Raw genomic sequence first — 13,479 nt, forward strand, 5'->3', positions numbered from 1 at the left:
TTTTGATAAAATAATAAGCAACTTTATAATATTTTTGTACAAACTATTATCACAGATATTTCTCAAAGGAAGAATTGAAAGCCATAGTATATTAAGTTATATGACACAATTAACTGACACAGATAAATTAAATACAATTAGCTTGCGAAACCAGTTACATATGTCTCAATATTATCTTGTTAACAGATAATAGGAAGAGGCTGTGATATTGCTTTGGCCGGTATTAGGCCATATACAAACTGTGACGAAAAGAAACCGGATACGCTGACGACACACTGTTTCGAATTCTTCTAGAACGGATCCAACGTATTATGGCGACGTGTTTTCTGTAACGAATTAGATTTCTCCCACAGAGAATAAATTTCACTGACCGCTACAACTAAATCTGAGCAGTAAAGTGTCGCGAGTCGTTAGTAATGTCAGTCACCTGTATTTTAATCAGAAGATTTCCGCCATTTAGAAAACGTTCAGTCGCTAAGTGATAATCTAGGAAGGTATTCAATATGTTCAATAATTGTTAGTAATAATAATAACCATATTAAAAAAATCGTATATTTACAATAATTGGGAGAAGGTACTATAATTTCGTTTTCTACATAACAAATTTTCAAAAAAAATTATATTTTTAAACCCATTGAGGGAGAACCTTTTTGTGAGGAAAATGCGGGGATTCTGAGAATTTCTTGATATGCAACCTTATTTGAAAAATAATATTTACAATAATTGTGAGAAGGTACTATAATTTCAACGTATATTAGGAATAAAAAATAAATTAAAAGTATATCATAGGATTAATTTATTCGGCAGAAAATCAACAATAATAATTTATTCGGCAGAAAATCAATAATAATAATTTATTCAGCAGAAAATCAACAATAATAATTGAAGCTGTCGTTAATTACGATAACTGCTCTCAATCGGTGTTAATAAACAGGCTTTGTTCATTAGACACGTAGTTCATATCGCTAAATAGTATTTATTTAACAAATCCGCGCCTATGTATTTGTGCGCCTAGTTCTTCTATTTACTGAAAGTTAAGAAAAGTCGATGTTTTGTAATCAAATCCTAAAATATAATTTTCGGGCGTTTACATTGCTAACGCTGGGTAAACCTTATGACATACATCCAAATAATGTACTACGGGTATATCTTAAAAAGGCTTACAGAAAATTCCGCGATGGAATATGTCTATAATTTCTATCTCATATAACCACCTGCAACGCCGGGTCTGTGTGCTTAGTTCTTCAAAACTACGCAACGGATTTTGATATGGTTTTCACTATAATTTAGATAATTTTTGAGGAAGGTTTATATATAATACATGCATATTATGTTCATAAAAAGTAGAGAAAATTTCTCAAAACTTTAGCCCGAATCATTCACAACACCTAGCAACGCCAGGTACACGTCAGAGAGAGCAATAAACGGATGAAAGCCAGTTAGCATGAAGGTACTAGAAGCTTGACATTATACCGTGATAATCAGACAAGTGACCTAGGCACTCTAGGCAAGTACTGGCTACTAGCTACTGGCACCGTCTCTAACAAGGATTATTATTATGTATTCTTAGACTCAATGACTTTACTGAAGGTGTTTCTCGTAGACGTAAAGGTTACCGCATACTTGGAAGGAGTTTTCTCTAGTGGCAACACTGAGTTTATAACGAATAGGAATAAAAAATAAGCAAGGTAAAATGCCAATGAATTCATTTGAAATGTTAGAAAGACAAACAAAATGTCATAGATTGTATTATTTGCATATTATTATATACTACGTGCCTCTTCGTGCTGAGTGAGGTTGGGCGATCAGATTTAGAAAGATTAGCCCCCCTTACTAATAAATGTGTTGTAAATTTTACTCAGCTGATAAACAACAATTTACCATATATTAATGGTTGTTTATCAGCTGTGTAAAATATGAACACTTTTATTAGTATCTGAGGCCCTAGATATCACAATATAATAATTAGATAAAAAAGATACACTTGAAGGTCAAGTTTAAATGTCACCTATTCTGAATCACAGAGAATCATGGTTAAAAAAGTACAAAGGCGTTAGGATTTGCTGGCCATTCTCTGACAAATAGGAGTAGCAACACATATAATCAGGTCAATTTGTCGCCCGATCCACTCAGTCAACTACTAGGTTTAAAAAAACTCTAATTGCATTGAATGCAATGAACTTGTGCTGTGACTGGGTTTCTGAGTTGATTGCAGTCTCCATGCATGTCACGTCCATTCTTTATGATCCTTTGTGATATATTCAAAAACCCGACAGAATATAATACTGCATAAAAACTCGAAACACAAATAACATAGAACCAGCGAAGTTAAAATTTACATTGCGATGAGCAAATATATATAAAACACAAACATGACTACTTGAGAGCTAAAAATTTGCTTGCTAGATGTAGATGCCTTTACTGAAAGGTACTTAGGTGCTATTGGTTTCAAAAATATTGAGAAAAATAAACAAACTGCTTAAAATAAGTAAAATAAATATTACCTTCATGAAACATCAAAAAAACTATTTGGACTAGAAAATGGATCATCATACAGGATTAAACATAACTTTGAATTAGAAAATCTAATGGTAAGATTCTGTAGGATCCAAAAACTGGGACATGTAGAAAGAATGCCAGATGACAGGCACCCAAAATCATGACCCAGTGGAAACGAATCCACCGAGGAAGAGACTGCGTGGAAAAGGTTCGTACAGGACGAGAACAAAGACTACATTAAGGCGATGCACTACGTCGTGTAATATTTTAAATTGAGCCGCTATCAATAACAACCCTTACGTAGATGGCGATAAGGTTTAAATTGCCGCTTAACACCATCCGCCTATTTTGATTTATGCAAGAAAAAAACATCGCCAAAAAGTGCCTTTTATTTTATTTCATGGATGTTCAGGCATAAATATTTAAATATTTTTGGATCATTTTATAAATAACTTAATTTGCCACATTATAAAATAAAATCATAACCGAAAATGGGTTCGTAAGTAGGAGATTTTGAACTTTAAATCAGTTTTCATAGGCCTTATATATTATTTTTTTCTAGGCTTATAAAAAGACTTATCAAAAAATACTCGATTATTTCAAAGGCCAAGATGTATTCTACTCGCAGTATTTAATTAAAGCATCTAAAACATTTCTAGGCGACCAAAATTTCAAACCAAAAGCACATGATTTTGCATTACTACGTATGGCATCGCCTTAAGGGCGGATACGAATCCACGGAGGAAGAGAGTGCGTGGAAAAGGGTTCGTACGGGACGAGAACAAATACTACATTACGTGCGGAAACGAATCCACCAAGGAAGAGACTGCGTGGAAATGGGTTCGTGCAGGACGAGAACAAAGACTAAGGACGGGTTGTTTCGGAGAATCTGAACAATTCATCAAATTTCAACGTTCATTTTCAAGTTCTGTGGAAGATTTTTTCAAGTTCTGTTTTTATTTCAGTTTTGTCAAGCAACTAGCCTACAATGATATAAAAACAGAACTTGAATAAGTCTTTCACAGAACCCGAAAATGAACGTTGAAATTTGATGAATTGTTCAAATTCTCCGAAACAACCCGTCCTAAGACTACATTACAGGCCTTGAAGCGCGACGAATTTTGAAGTGTCACCGAGTAACGACAGTTTGCAAACAGCGGCAATTATTGTTGATACTCTTTGTTACTGCTGATTTAGGTGTTGTTTCACAGCAAGCATATTAAATAAACAGAGAAATTTGACTATTTTAAGCAGTGAAGTTTACTTAGCGACAGCACTGACTTCGTAATTATGCAGGCGCGCGCCCAGCGCTAAACTCTGATTGGCCTTGGGACGAGAAGGACTTACGACAGGAGGTAAATGGCAAGGGAGCGGAAAACATTTGTGTCATGATGACTGATAAACTATAAAATAAAAGAGATTAGCAAACCTTCTGTGCTGGTCGGCGAGTTCAGCAGCCGCCGGCTGCAGCGGATCATCTGCATCCACCAACGCTTCGTAGCGGCCCAGCAGCAGTTGAAGCACGGTGCCCGGGTCGCAGAAGCTGCGGTAGGTGGCCAGGAACACGTTGATGTAGGTGGACTCCAGCTCGCCGTCGTCCGTGGCCAGGGCTTCCACCAGTCGCTCCACGGTGCCCGCCTTCACAAAGCGGACGCGCACGGTCTCCCATTCTAAGTGGGATATCTCGTCTTCGGAATCCTGGAAAAAGATATTATTAAGTCTTAACTGTGAATACTGCAAGAGTCCAAATTCAAAAAACATTTTCTGTACAAAATAAACAGAAAGTACAAAGGGAGAGCTTATAGGTACATCCTATTTCTTGTTGCCACCCAGTTAAAGTCGCTCCTAACCGTCTGGACCCAGTGGGACTATGGCATCCCTAAATGGGGATTGTTGATGAGGATGATGAAGGTGGGGAAGGCAAGTCTATTGAATGCCCGATAGTGTAACGTCTAACGCAAAAATACAGAAGAGAAAATAGTGGAAAATGTTATCTCGGAGTAAAAAATATTGCACAACAACAAAAAAACTCAGACCAGGGAAAGGTACACGGAGAAAACTTTTATTAAATTGCTGTACGTAGTTAGTTGCCACGTACGGAGAAAACTTTTTGCTGTACGCAGTTAGTTGGCACATATGGACAAAACTTGTATTAAATTGCTGTATGTAGTTATGTAGTTGTCAGGTACGGAGAAAACTTTTTGCTGTACGCAGTTAGTTGGCACGTATGGACAAAACTTTTTGCTGGACGCAGTTAGTTGGCACGTATGGACAAAACTTTTATTAAATTGCTGTACGTAGTTAGTTGGCACGTACGGAGAAAACTTTTATTAAATTGCTGTTCGCAGTTAGTTGGCACGTATGGACAAAACTTTTATTAAATTGCTGTACGCAGTTAGTTGGCACGTATGGACAAAACTTTTATTAAATTGCGGTACGCAGTTAGTTGGCACGTATGGACAAAACTTTTATTAAATTGCTGTACGCAGTTAGTTGGCACGTATGGACAAAACTTTTATTAAATTGCTGTACGTAGTTAGTTGGCACGTACGGAGAAAACTTTTATTAAATTGCTGTACGTAGTTAGTTGGCACGCACGGAGAAAACTTTTATTAAATTGCTGTACGTAGTTAGTTGGCACGTACGGAGAAAACTTTTATTAAATTGCTGTACGTAGTTAGTTGGCACGCACGGAGAAAACTTTTATTAAATTGCTGTTTGCAGTTAGTTCCGTACAGACAAAACTTAATGATATAAAATATTGTTAATCTGATAAATATCCGGTTCATTTATTCCATTTCCTGTTAAAAACGGGACTAGAGGCCTATATGTTACGAGGAAGTCGGAAAACATGTTCTTAAAAATTACACTTTCGCATCTCATCCATTAAATTTTATCGTACAAGGCCACCTGCGTGAATACGTGTTCTGATATATACTGAATGAGTAATATTTTACTAGGAAATGGTCATGCAGTCACATTTTTAACATCATTTTGATCAAAAAAGCTGTACTCATTTTTATCCGTGTAGGTAAGGTTAGGTATATTAATCAGTTTTCCCGCTGTATCAGCGTACGGCGTCACGTGCAATGTTTTGACATGTGATGAATATTTCAGAGCTCTATAGCTCAACATGGAAACAACGGCCTAAACTGAAAATAGTTCTAGTTAAATATACAGTAAATATAGTAAGTATTAAATATATAGTTCTACAAATTTCAGTATCGTATAGGCCTGTTTTGAAGGCTTTTCAATAAGCTCTTTTGGTTCTATCTTCTACGCAGAACCCAGAAGATGTATACCTACATTATTTATTAGTTCGATTCAACCTACTAGACACCCTACATTAAACGTAATGATTATGCGTCCCTGAAAGTGGAGCGAGGCGCGACGGTTTCCTAGAAGTGTTGTCACCAAAGATAATGTTTGGTTGTGACGGTGCGGTGGGAGGTGTAGCCTACAATTTCGGAAGCAGTTGCAAATCTTCTGAAGATTAGATAGAGTGCCTGAAAAATTGCGGGTCAACGATCTCGCATAATTCTATTGTGGAGATAGCGTGGTGATAATATAAGGTTAATCTGATAAAGTCGTTACGAACATACGTAACTGGTAGCTACGTATAAACGATTAGATGTAGAACCTTGTAGATTGAAGGAACAATAGAATGTAAAGCTTTGCAAAAGGTTTCTACAGTAGTTACTAAAAGTGAATTTTGGTGCAGAAAAGATAATTAATTATTACTGTTTATTACCTATTTATGTATGTATAATATCAAAAATACTGATTCGGTTGTGTCTGTGATTGTAACTCTGGTTCAATGAACTCGGATATGCTTTAGTGTTACGTGTCATTTTCAAATTTGGAACTGATTTTGTGAATAATTCAGACAAGCGATAAAGTACCTACTTTTAATATAATATTTTACCAAAAAAATATTTTCATTTTCAAAATTGGAACCGATTTGTCAGGAATTCAGACTATCCCGTGATTTATCACGGGTCAGCGCTAGTAATGCTATAAAAAAGCTGCGTAGGTACTCCACCTTTATTTATTTAAATAGTAATATTATCAATTAGGGTGAGCGAAATAGAACAAAACAGGTGTGACGCCAAAAAAGATTAACGGAAATATATTATACACACGTATTTTTCTTAAAAGAAATAACCTGGTAAACCAGTCTTTTTTACGATTGTTCGTTTTTTTTGTTCAAAACTGCGTAGGTATAGGTAAAAAAATATTTCTAATCCTCTTCAGAATACTGTATATATAATTGTTTTGTAAATAAATTTCATAGTTTTGTGCATATTATCACATCGGTATTACTCCTATACATCCCTTGCTACGTCAAAACCCTTTTATTTAAATACCCTTTGACACGAGACATGGAGGTAAGACGATACGCAAGACTTGCATAATATTGTAGATTCTTTTCCTCATAAAATGTGTAATGGGCGTTTTACACGATATTTTTTTTCAAACCGATCTCCATGGAAACTGGTTCCATGATAACTCCTCAAAATGACAATTCAACACACCTTTAAAAGGTGATATAAAGTCATTAAAAGTGATTAAACAAATACTAGATTTAATAGTTACATATGTAACCTATTTAACCTATTTAACCTATTTTTGTTTCATGACTTTTCATAACTTTATAACACATAAGGGTGTTGAATTGTAATTTTAATGAATTATTTATTAGGTCACCTTGGAAACTATATCGGCACCTAAATGAAAATATTTGCTTTACACGATCCTTATTTTCATACTAACGATTTGTCACAGATAGTTTACATTGGGGAAGAAATAATATTTTAGGACGGTACTAAAGCATCAAAAAATTGCGACACCTTGAACATAAACACAGATCACTTGAAAGCATCAAATGTCATTTGTCTTTACCGTTGCCGTCTACGAAACCTAAAAAAACACGAAATTCGCAATACCAAATAGAATACATGTTGAAAGTCAGTAATTAACATGTATTTTAGTCGTTTTATCAATATTTGAATATATAAATAAATAAGCATGCAACATTTGTACATAATATTATGGTTACGTAAAACAATGACACGACAGATGTCAAATAATATCCGCCATCTTGAACTGTACGAAAATCGGTACCAAAATAGAACGCATCCCATTTTCATCCCGAATTCATATAAAAAAAAACCCTACTTGACACCAGTTTATTTGCTACAGGTTTGACGAAGCCTTTATTTTGATCAAGTGTGTGGTCAATACCATGAACCCAAATAGGAAATAGATTATACCTCCTACCTACTTTATACAATAGGGCGACTATTTTTAGTCTACATAGTTGGTTCATTGTGTGACTAGCGACTTCAATAGTGCGTCGGTTATACCAAGTGGATAATCGATCTTTACAACGACCAGAGTCCTGCCACTGACATTCCTTCCTGCTCCTTTGTAATTTCTCTTCCTGTTGTGTCCACGACAAAATAGAACCGTAACAAAACAGAATATTTTACAAGAGAAGTGAAGAAAAAACCTAACCTAACATATTGTAACAAAACATACCTAACATATTTAACATTTGGTTCCTTAGAACAGGCAATCTGCCTAGCTAGGAACTAAATTCGACCCAACAAAACGTAATAACACTTGTACCTACTCATTTTAAATATATGCTCTCATTATGCTATATTATTACTGTTATGTCTCCTTTAAATGTATCTAATGTAAAAAAAATTAAAAAAATAAATATTATTTTATCAAATTCTGTTTTGTAACCGTTCCGTTTTATACGGTTACCCTGTAGCACGCGTCGTGTTAATACGAACACATTTATAATCAGTGATAAATGCTTTATTATGCAACCTTTTTAAAACCTTAATAATATTTAGATTGGACAGGTTGTGCTAGATATAATTTAGACCTAACCTAAATAATTAGATTGCACATGTTATGCTAGACATAATTTACTAACCTAACCTAAATATTTAGATTGCACATGTTATGCTAGACATACTTTACTAACCTAACCTGAATATTTAGATTGCACAGGTTATGCTGGACATACTTATGATATATAGATAGACTTTATTTATGTTGCTTGGTCCAAAACTATTTTTTTCTAAAATTCGATATTTTGTATGAAGATTTTCAAGAAATTTCAGTTTACACTGCACGAATTTCCTGAAAATCTTCATACAAAAAACCGAATTTCAGAAAGAAAAAAGAAGACGTTTACAGCTACAACAACATCAATAATAATAATAATATTTTTTGTAATATTAGCACTCTAGTACACCCAAATCACGAGGCGCCACTGGTATAAGGGCCCGGATACATATGCGAGCCGATTTGATAAGCTGAACTTCAACTTATGGGAAAGAAACGAAGCAACTGAAAATGGCGCGAAACGCCGCGCCGCTCGTAGTTGTTTCGTTCCTTCCCGTCATTCGTGGCTCGGCTCAAGTTTCGCTTCGAAAATTGTTTCGTTCCTTCCCGTCATTCGTGGCTCGGCTCAAGTTTCGCTTCGAAAATGTATAGATGCGTGCACACGCGAGCCGAACCTGCGAGCCGAACCACTAATTATGGAAAAGGAAAGAAGCAACCGCCAATGGCGCGAATCGCCGCTTGCGGGTGCTTAGTTCCTTTCAAATAATTCGTGGCTCGGTTCGCGCTTATGTTCGCAAATATATACGCAGCATTGTACTTTAAAGCACAGAAACATGTTATTATAAAATTACTAATGAATATATCCACTGTATATTGATTACTTATATTGCACTTTTTAAAATTTTGCGAAATTTGTCAGCAATGTAACTGTGTTGTAATATTGTCAATCTGCATATTTTGTGAGGCCTGAAGGCAGTGAGGAAAGGGGGAGAGGAAAGTGGGGAAGTACCTGGATATTCAGATCTGGTCATCAAACATGGCCAAAGCCATTTTATGCAGCGTTTCAATTCTGAATGGTGGTCTTACACTAGGGCGATACTGAGAGTATCGTCCACTCTGGAACGTGCCGCAAATATACTATATGATATTTCAAATGAGTAAATTGTGAAATACACAAATTAATAGCCGGGATTTGAACCCGCGATCTCCAGCTTGCTAGTCGAGAGCCTTACCCCTCGACCACGGAGGCCAACAAAATACTGTGCATCTACTCTATTCGGAAATGAAAAACGTAATAATAATAATGTGTGATTAGTTTAATTTGACTACCGCAAAAGCTCTCTGTCGAGGAATTCGTGCTTCAATTGGTATTAGTCGTCATCCGTCATTCGCCATTGTTATGTCACGGCAATGATTGATATTGATTATTGTGACAAAACGGAATACAAGAGAGTACCTTGTTGACATAGATGTATATAATTAAATATAATATTTATGTATATATATAATTGCTTAGCTCTAAGCTTGCTGGTGGGCCAATACACAATGCACAAATTTCTAAAACTACTAAACGAAAATCAAAACTTTTTCTCTTCCACAGGTTTATTTGTGAGCAAATTTAAAAGGGGAAAAACGCTTTTTTACGTGAATACCGCACACAAATCAACTACTCTCCAATGTTCGAAGCCAGCGGGACTATGTCATCAATAGATAATAATAAACTCTTCATAAACATTTTTCTGAAATCGGATGACATCACAGCAGTTAAGGCCCCGTAGTAAGCGTTCAAAGATGGTTTGAAAGGGAGATATGTTAATACGAATGTTAGAGGGAGCGCGCTAATATATAAAAAAAACGATAATATTTAAGCGAAAATGGTGAAAATATTTAATAAAACACGACTCGTTTGAAATAGATCAAAAATCTCTCGACAGATGCTTTAGTTGCATTTAAAGATACACTGTGATTTTTTTCATACCTATAACATATTTTGAAAAAACAAAAACGTGATTTTTAAATATTTCGATTTTCGAATAATTTTCGAAGCTTACTTTTTTAATTAATTTCATTTAATTACCGTTTCGGCATAACAAACGTATATTATGTTCAAAAATAACATATTGTTTTTTTGGAACTTAAAAACTTATAGAGTTAAAGAGAAACATGTTATAAATCGGTAGAAATTGGGAATGCGGGGGATCAATATACGAAATAAATTGCGGTCCTACCCGATCGGCATTTGGCGCGGTTCATAGAGTTGTTGACTCCAGTTTCTGGGTAGGACGGTTAAATTCTCAGCCAAACAATTTATTTTTTTTAGTTTTAAAGAAAATTTTAAAATAGATGTATTAAAGTTTTTTACGGGTTAATTTTTTATAGGTTTTTAAGTCTGTGAATATTAAAACATTGAGAACAATATTTCGTGTATCTCTTTTCGTAGGTTTTCTCATATGTATGGCAACCCTGTTGAATCGTATTATATTGGTTTTTAAGTCTTTGAGTATTAAAACTTTGAGAACATCATTTCGTGTATCTCTTTTCGTAGGTTTTCTCATATATATGGAAATCCTGCTGAATCATATTATATAGGTTCTCAAGTGTGTGAATATTAAAACCTTGAGAAAATTATTATTTCTCAAGTGTGTGAATATTAAAACCTTGGGAAAATTATTTCGTGTATCTCTTTTCGTAGGTTTTCTCATATATATGGAAATCCTGCTGAATCATATTATATAGGTTCTCAAGTGTGTGAATATTAAAACCTTGAGAAAATTATTATTTCTCAAGTGTGTGAATATTAAAACCTTGAGAAAATTATTTCGTGTATCTCTTTTCGTAGGTTTTCTCATATGTATGGCAATCCTTTTGACTCGTATTATATAGGTTTTTAAACCTGTAAATATTAAAACTTTGAAAACAAAATTTCGTTTATCTCTTTTCGTAGGTTTTCTCATATTTATAGCAATCCTGTTGACTCACGTTATATAGGTTTTCAAGTCTGTGAATATTATTAAAACATTGAGAACATTATTTCGTGTATCTCTTTTCGTGGGTTTTATCATGTGTACGCTTTACACCATAAAAATAAAGAAGATTTTGATAGCTGAATAACAAAAAACCCCTGTCTTTAGCCGAATGTAAAGTTCATATATCCATATCCATGTCATGCTGTAATATTATCTACTATTTACGCACAAGCCCATATAATATGAGCCAACAGGATTGCCGTGTGAATGAATGCTCTGCAAATAACAAGTAAAGCCAAGTCAACAACAGGGAGATTAAATTAAAACAAACAGAGTTGCCATGAACGCACTGTTATCAAGAATAATCTAGTCAATCTAGAGAAAGGCGAGCCAAGCGTAATTCGGTATGTAGAATAGATACAGATTACTTTTTTAGAATCTAACGTATCCATTATATTATGGGTATTCCAGCAATTATGTTGAACTACAACACTCTATTAAATTATATGAATATGCTCAAATTGTCAGACAGAAGAATTTTCACTGACTTGGTTTTTCTTTATAAAATTCTAAATGATTTAGTGGATAGTCCGGTATTGCTAGAATTGATAAGCTTCTGGATTCCACAACGTAATACTAGAAGTCAGGATTTATTTCAGTGCAGAAAATCTGGGACTAACTACCATATGTATTCCTTTTTGCCCAGAATTCTAATGGAGGGAAACAATTATACCAAGTCAGTGGACATCTTCAATTTATATGCTCGTACTGGTTTTGAATTTGACAAGAATGTGAGCAAAAATATATAGAATTTTAAAAAATAAACTCGACTATACCTAACTGACTAACCATCACGCCGTTTCCCCGCAGGGGTAGGCAGAGAGGAGGGACCGCCAAACAACTCGGTCTTGGCACACTCTCCTTGCCTCATTCACATTCATACATACTCTTCTATTATTCTGACTCTTGACAAGGCCCGACTCAAGTATCTGATTCACTCGGTCGTGCCATGTCTTCCTCGGGCGTCCTCGACTTCTGCTACCATTCACATTTGCATCATATATTCTCCTTACACTCCTTTCTTCGCTCATTCGCTCCACATGCCCAAACCATCTATGCGTCCCTTTCTTGATCTTACTCATTACGCTTACATCAGCCTTGCATTCTTTGCGGATCTCCACATTCCTCACACAATCAAACATGGTTTTACTACACATACGCCTCAGGGATCTCATCTCAACAGCATTCAATCTACTTTCATTATTTCTCTGCCAGTTCCATGCCTCACTTCCATACATCAGGGTAGGTACCAGCACTCCATTGTGGACTACTAACTTCGCTTCTTTGGCCAATTTTTTGTTACCTGCATTTACCCTTCTTTCAAAATCTCTGTCAGCCTTCCCATCTCTCGTAAACATACTTCCTAAATATACAAATTCATCCACCTGCTCCAAGTATTCCTCATTAACAACTATATTGCACACTGTTTTCGTACTCTCTCTTTCAAACACCATTACTTAGACTTACTTAAATTCATCATTAACTCATTCTTAATGCATACTTCGTTCATCCTAGACACGAGAGAGATCATCCATACTATTAGCCATCAGCACCGAAACATCAGCATACAATATTAATAATATTCGACTATACCGAACTCCTTAATTATTTTTAACATACCTTTGAGACGTACCCGCCATACAGCACCATTCCATTCCACTATTTTTTTTATTTAGGTTATCTCCAAAACATAGAAAATCACATAGACATATCTGTGGAAAATCAGTAGGAATTGGACAGCTAGGGTCGACGCAAGGAGTTGGCCGGTTACTCGGCAGAGTGACCAAGAATTTTTGGAAAAATTTGTATAAAAACCTCAAATGTCACCGAAGAACAAAATTTCGTTTTCATTTTTAACTCCAAATAATGTCAGGAATCACTGGTCAAATGAAATATTATTTCATCACTGTAATGTACTGAAATCTACTGTTTGTTTCTATGATATAAAATAAATAAAACATATCAAAGGTACCTACTATGAAATATTATTTAATATATGTGAATTGTTTCATCACCGTAACGTACTGTAATGTACTGTTAGTTTCAATGATATAAAATAAATTAAAAAAATAGACGTTTTTTTTTGTTC

The 13,479-nt window shown here is 35.1% G+C and overlaps 1 protein-coding gene across 4 annotated transcripts in view; it reads right to left on the bottom strand.

Annotated features, from left to right (window-relative positions):
- Rgl (Ral guanine nucleotide dissociation stimulator-like) overlaps positions 1-13,479 on the bottom strand; it is a 164,403-nt gene that overhangs the window by 35,985 nt on the left and 114,939 nt on the right. For all 4 annotated transcript variants that reach the window (XR_016305789.1, XM_089651595.1, XM_089651594.1 and 1 more), the window contains one exon: positions 3,929-4,197. Coding sequence is in view for 3 of the 4 variants with exons in the window: in XM_089651595.1 (XP_089507721.1) it covers positions 3,929-4,197 (269 nt within the window). In the remaining variant the exon portion in view is untranslated. The remainder of the gene's footprint in view (positions 1-3,928; positions 4,198-13,479) is intronic.

This window comes from Hesperophylax consimilis, chromosome 4 (genome assembly GCF_061612785.1).
Source record: "Hesperophylax consimilis isolate HC1 chromosome 4, BYU_Hcon_1.0, whole genome shotgun sequence".
Lineage (NCBI taxonomy): Eukaryota > Metazoa > Arthropoda > Insecta > Trichoptera > Limnephilidae > Hesperophylax > Hesperophylax consimilis.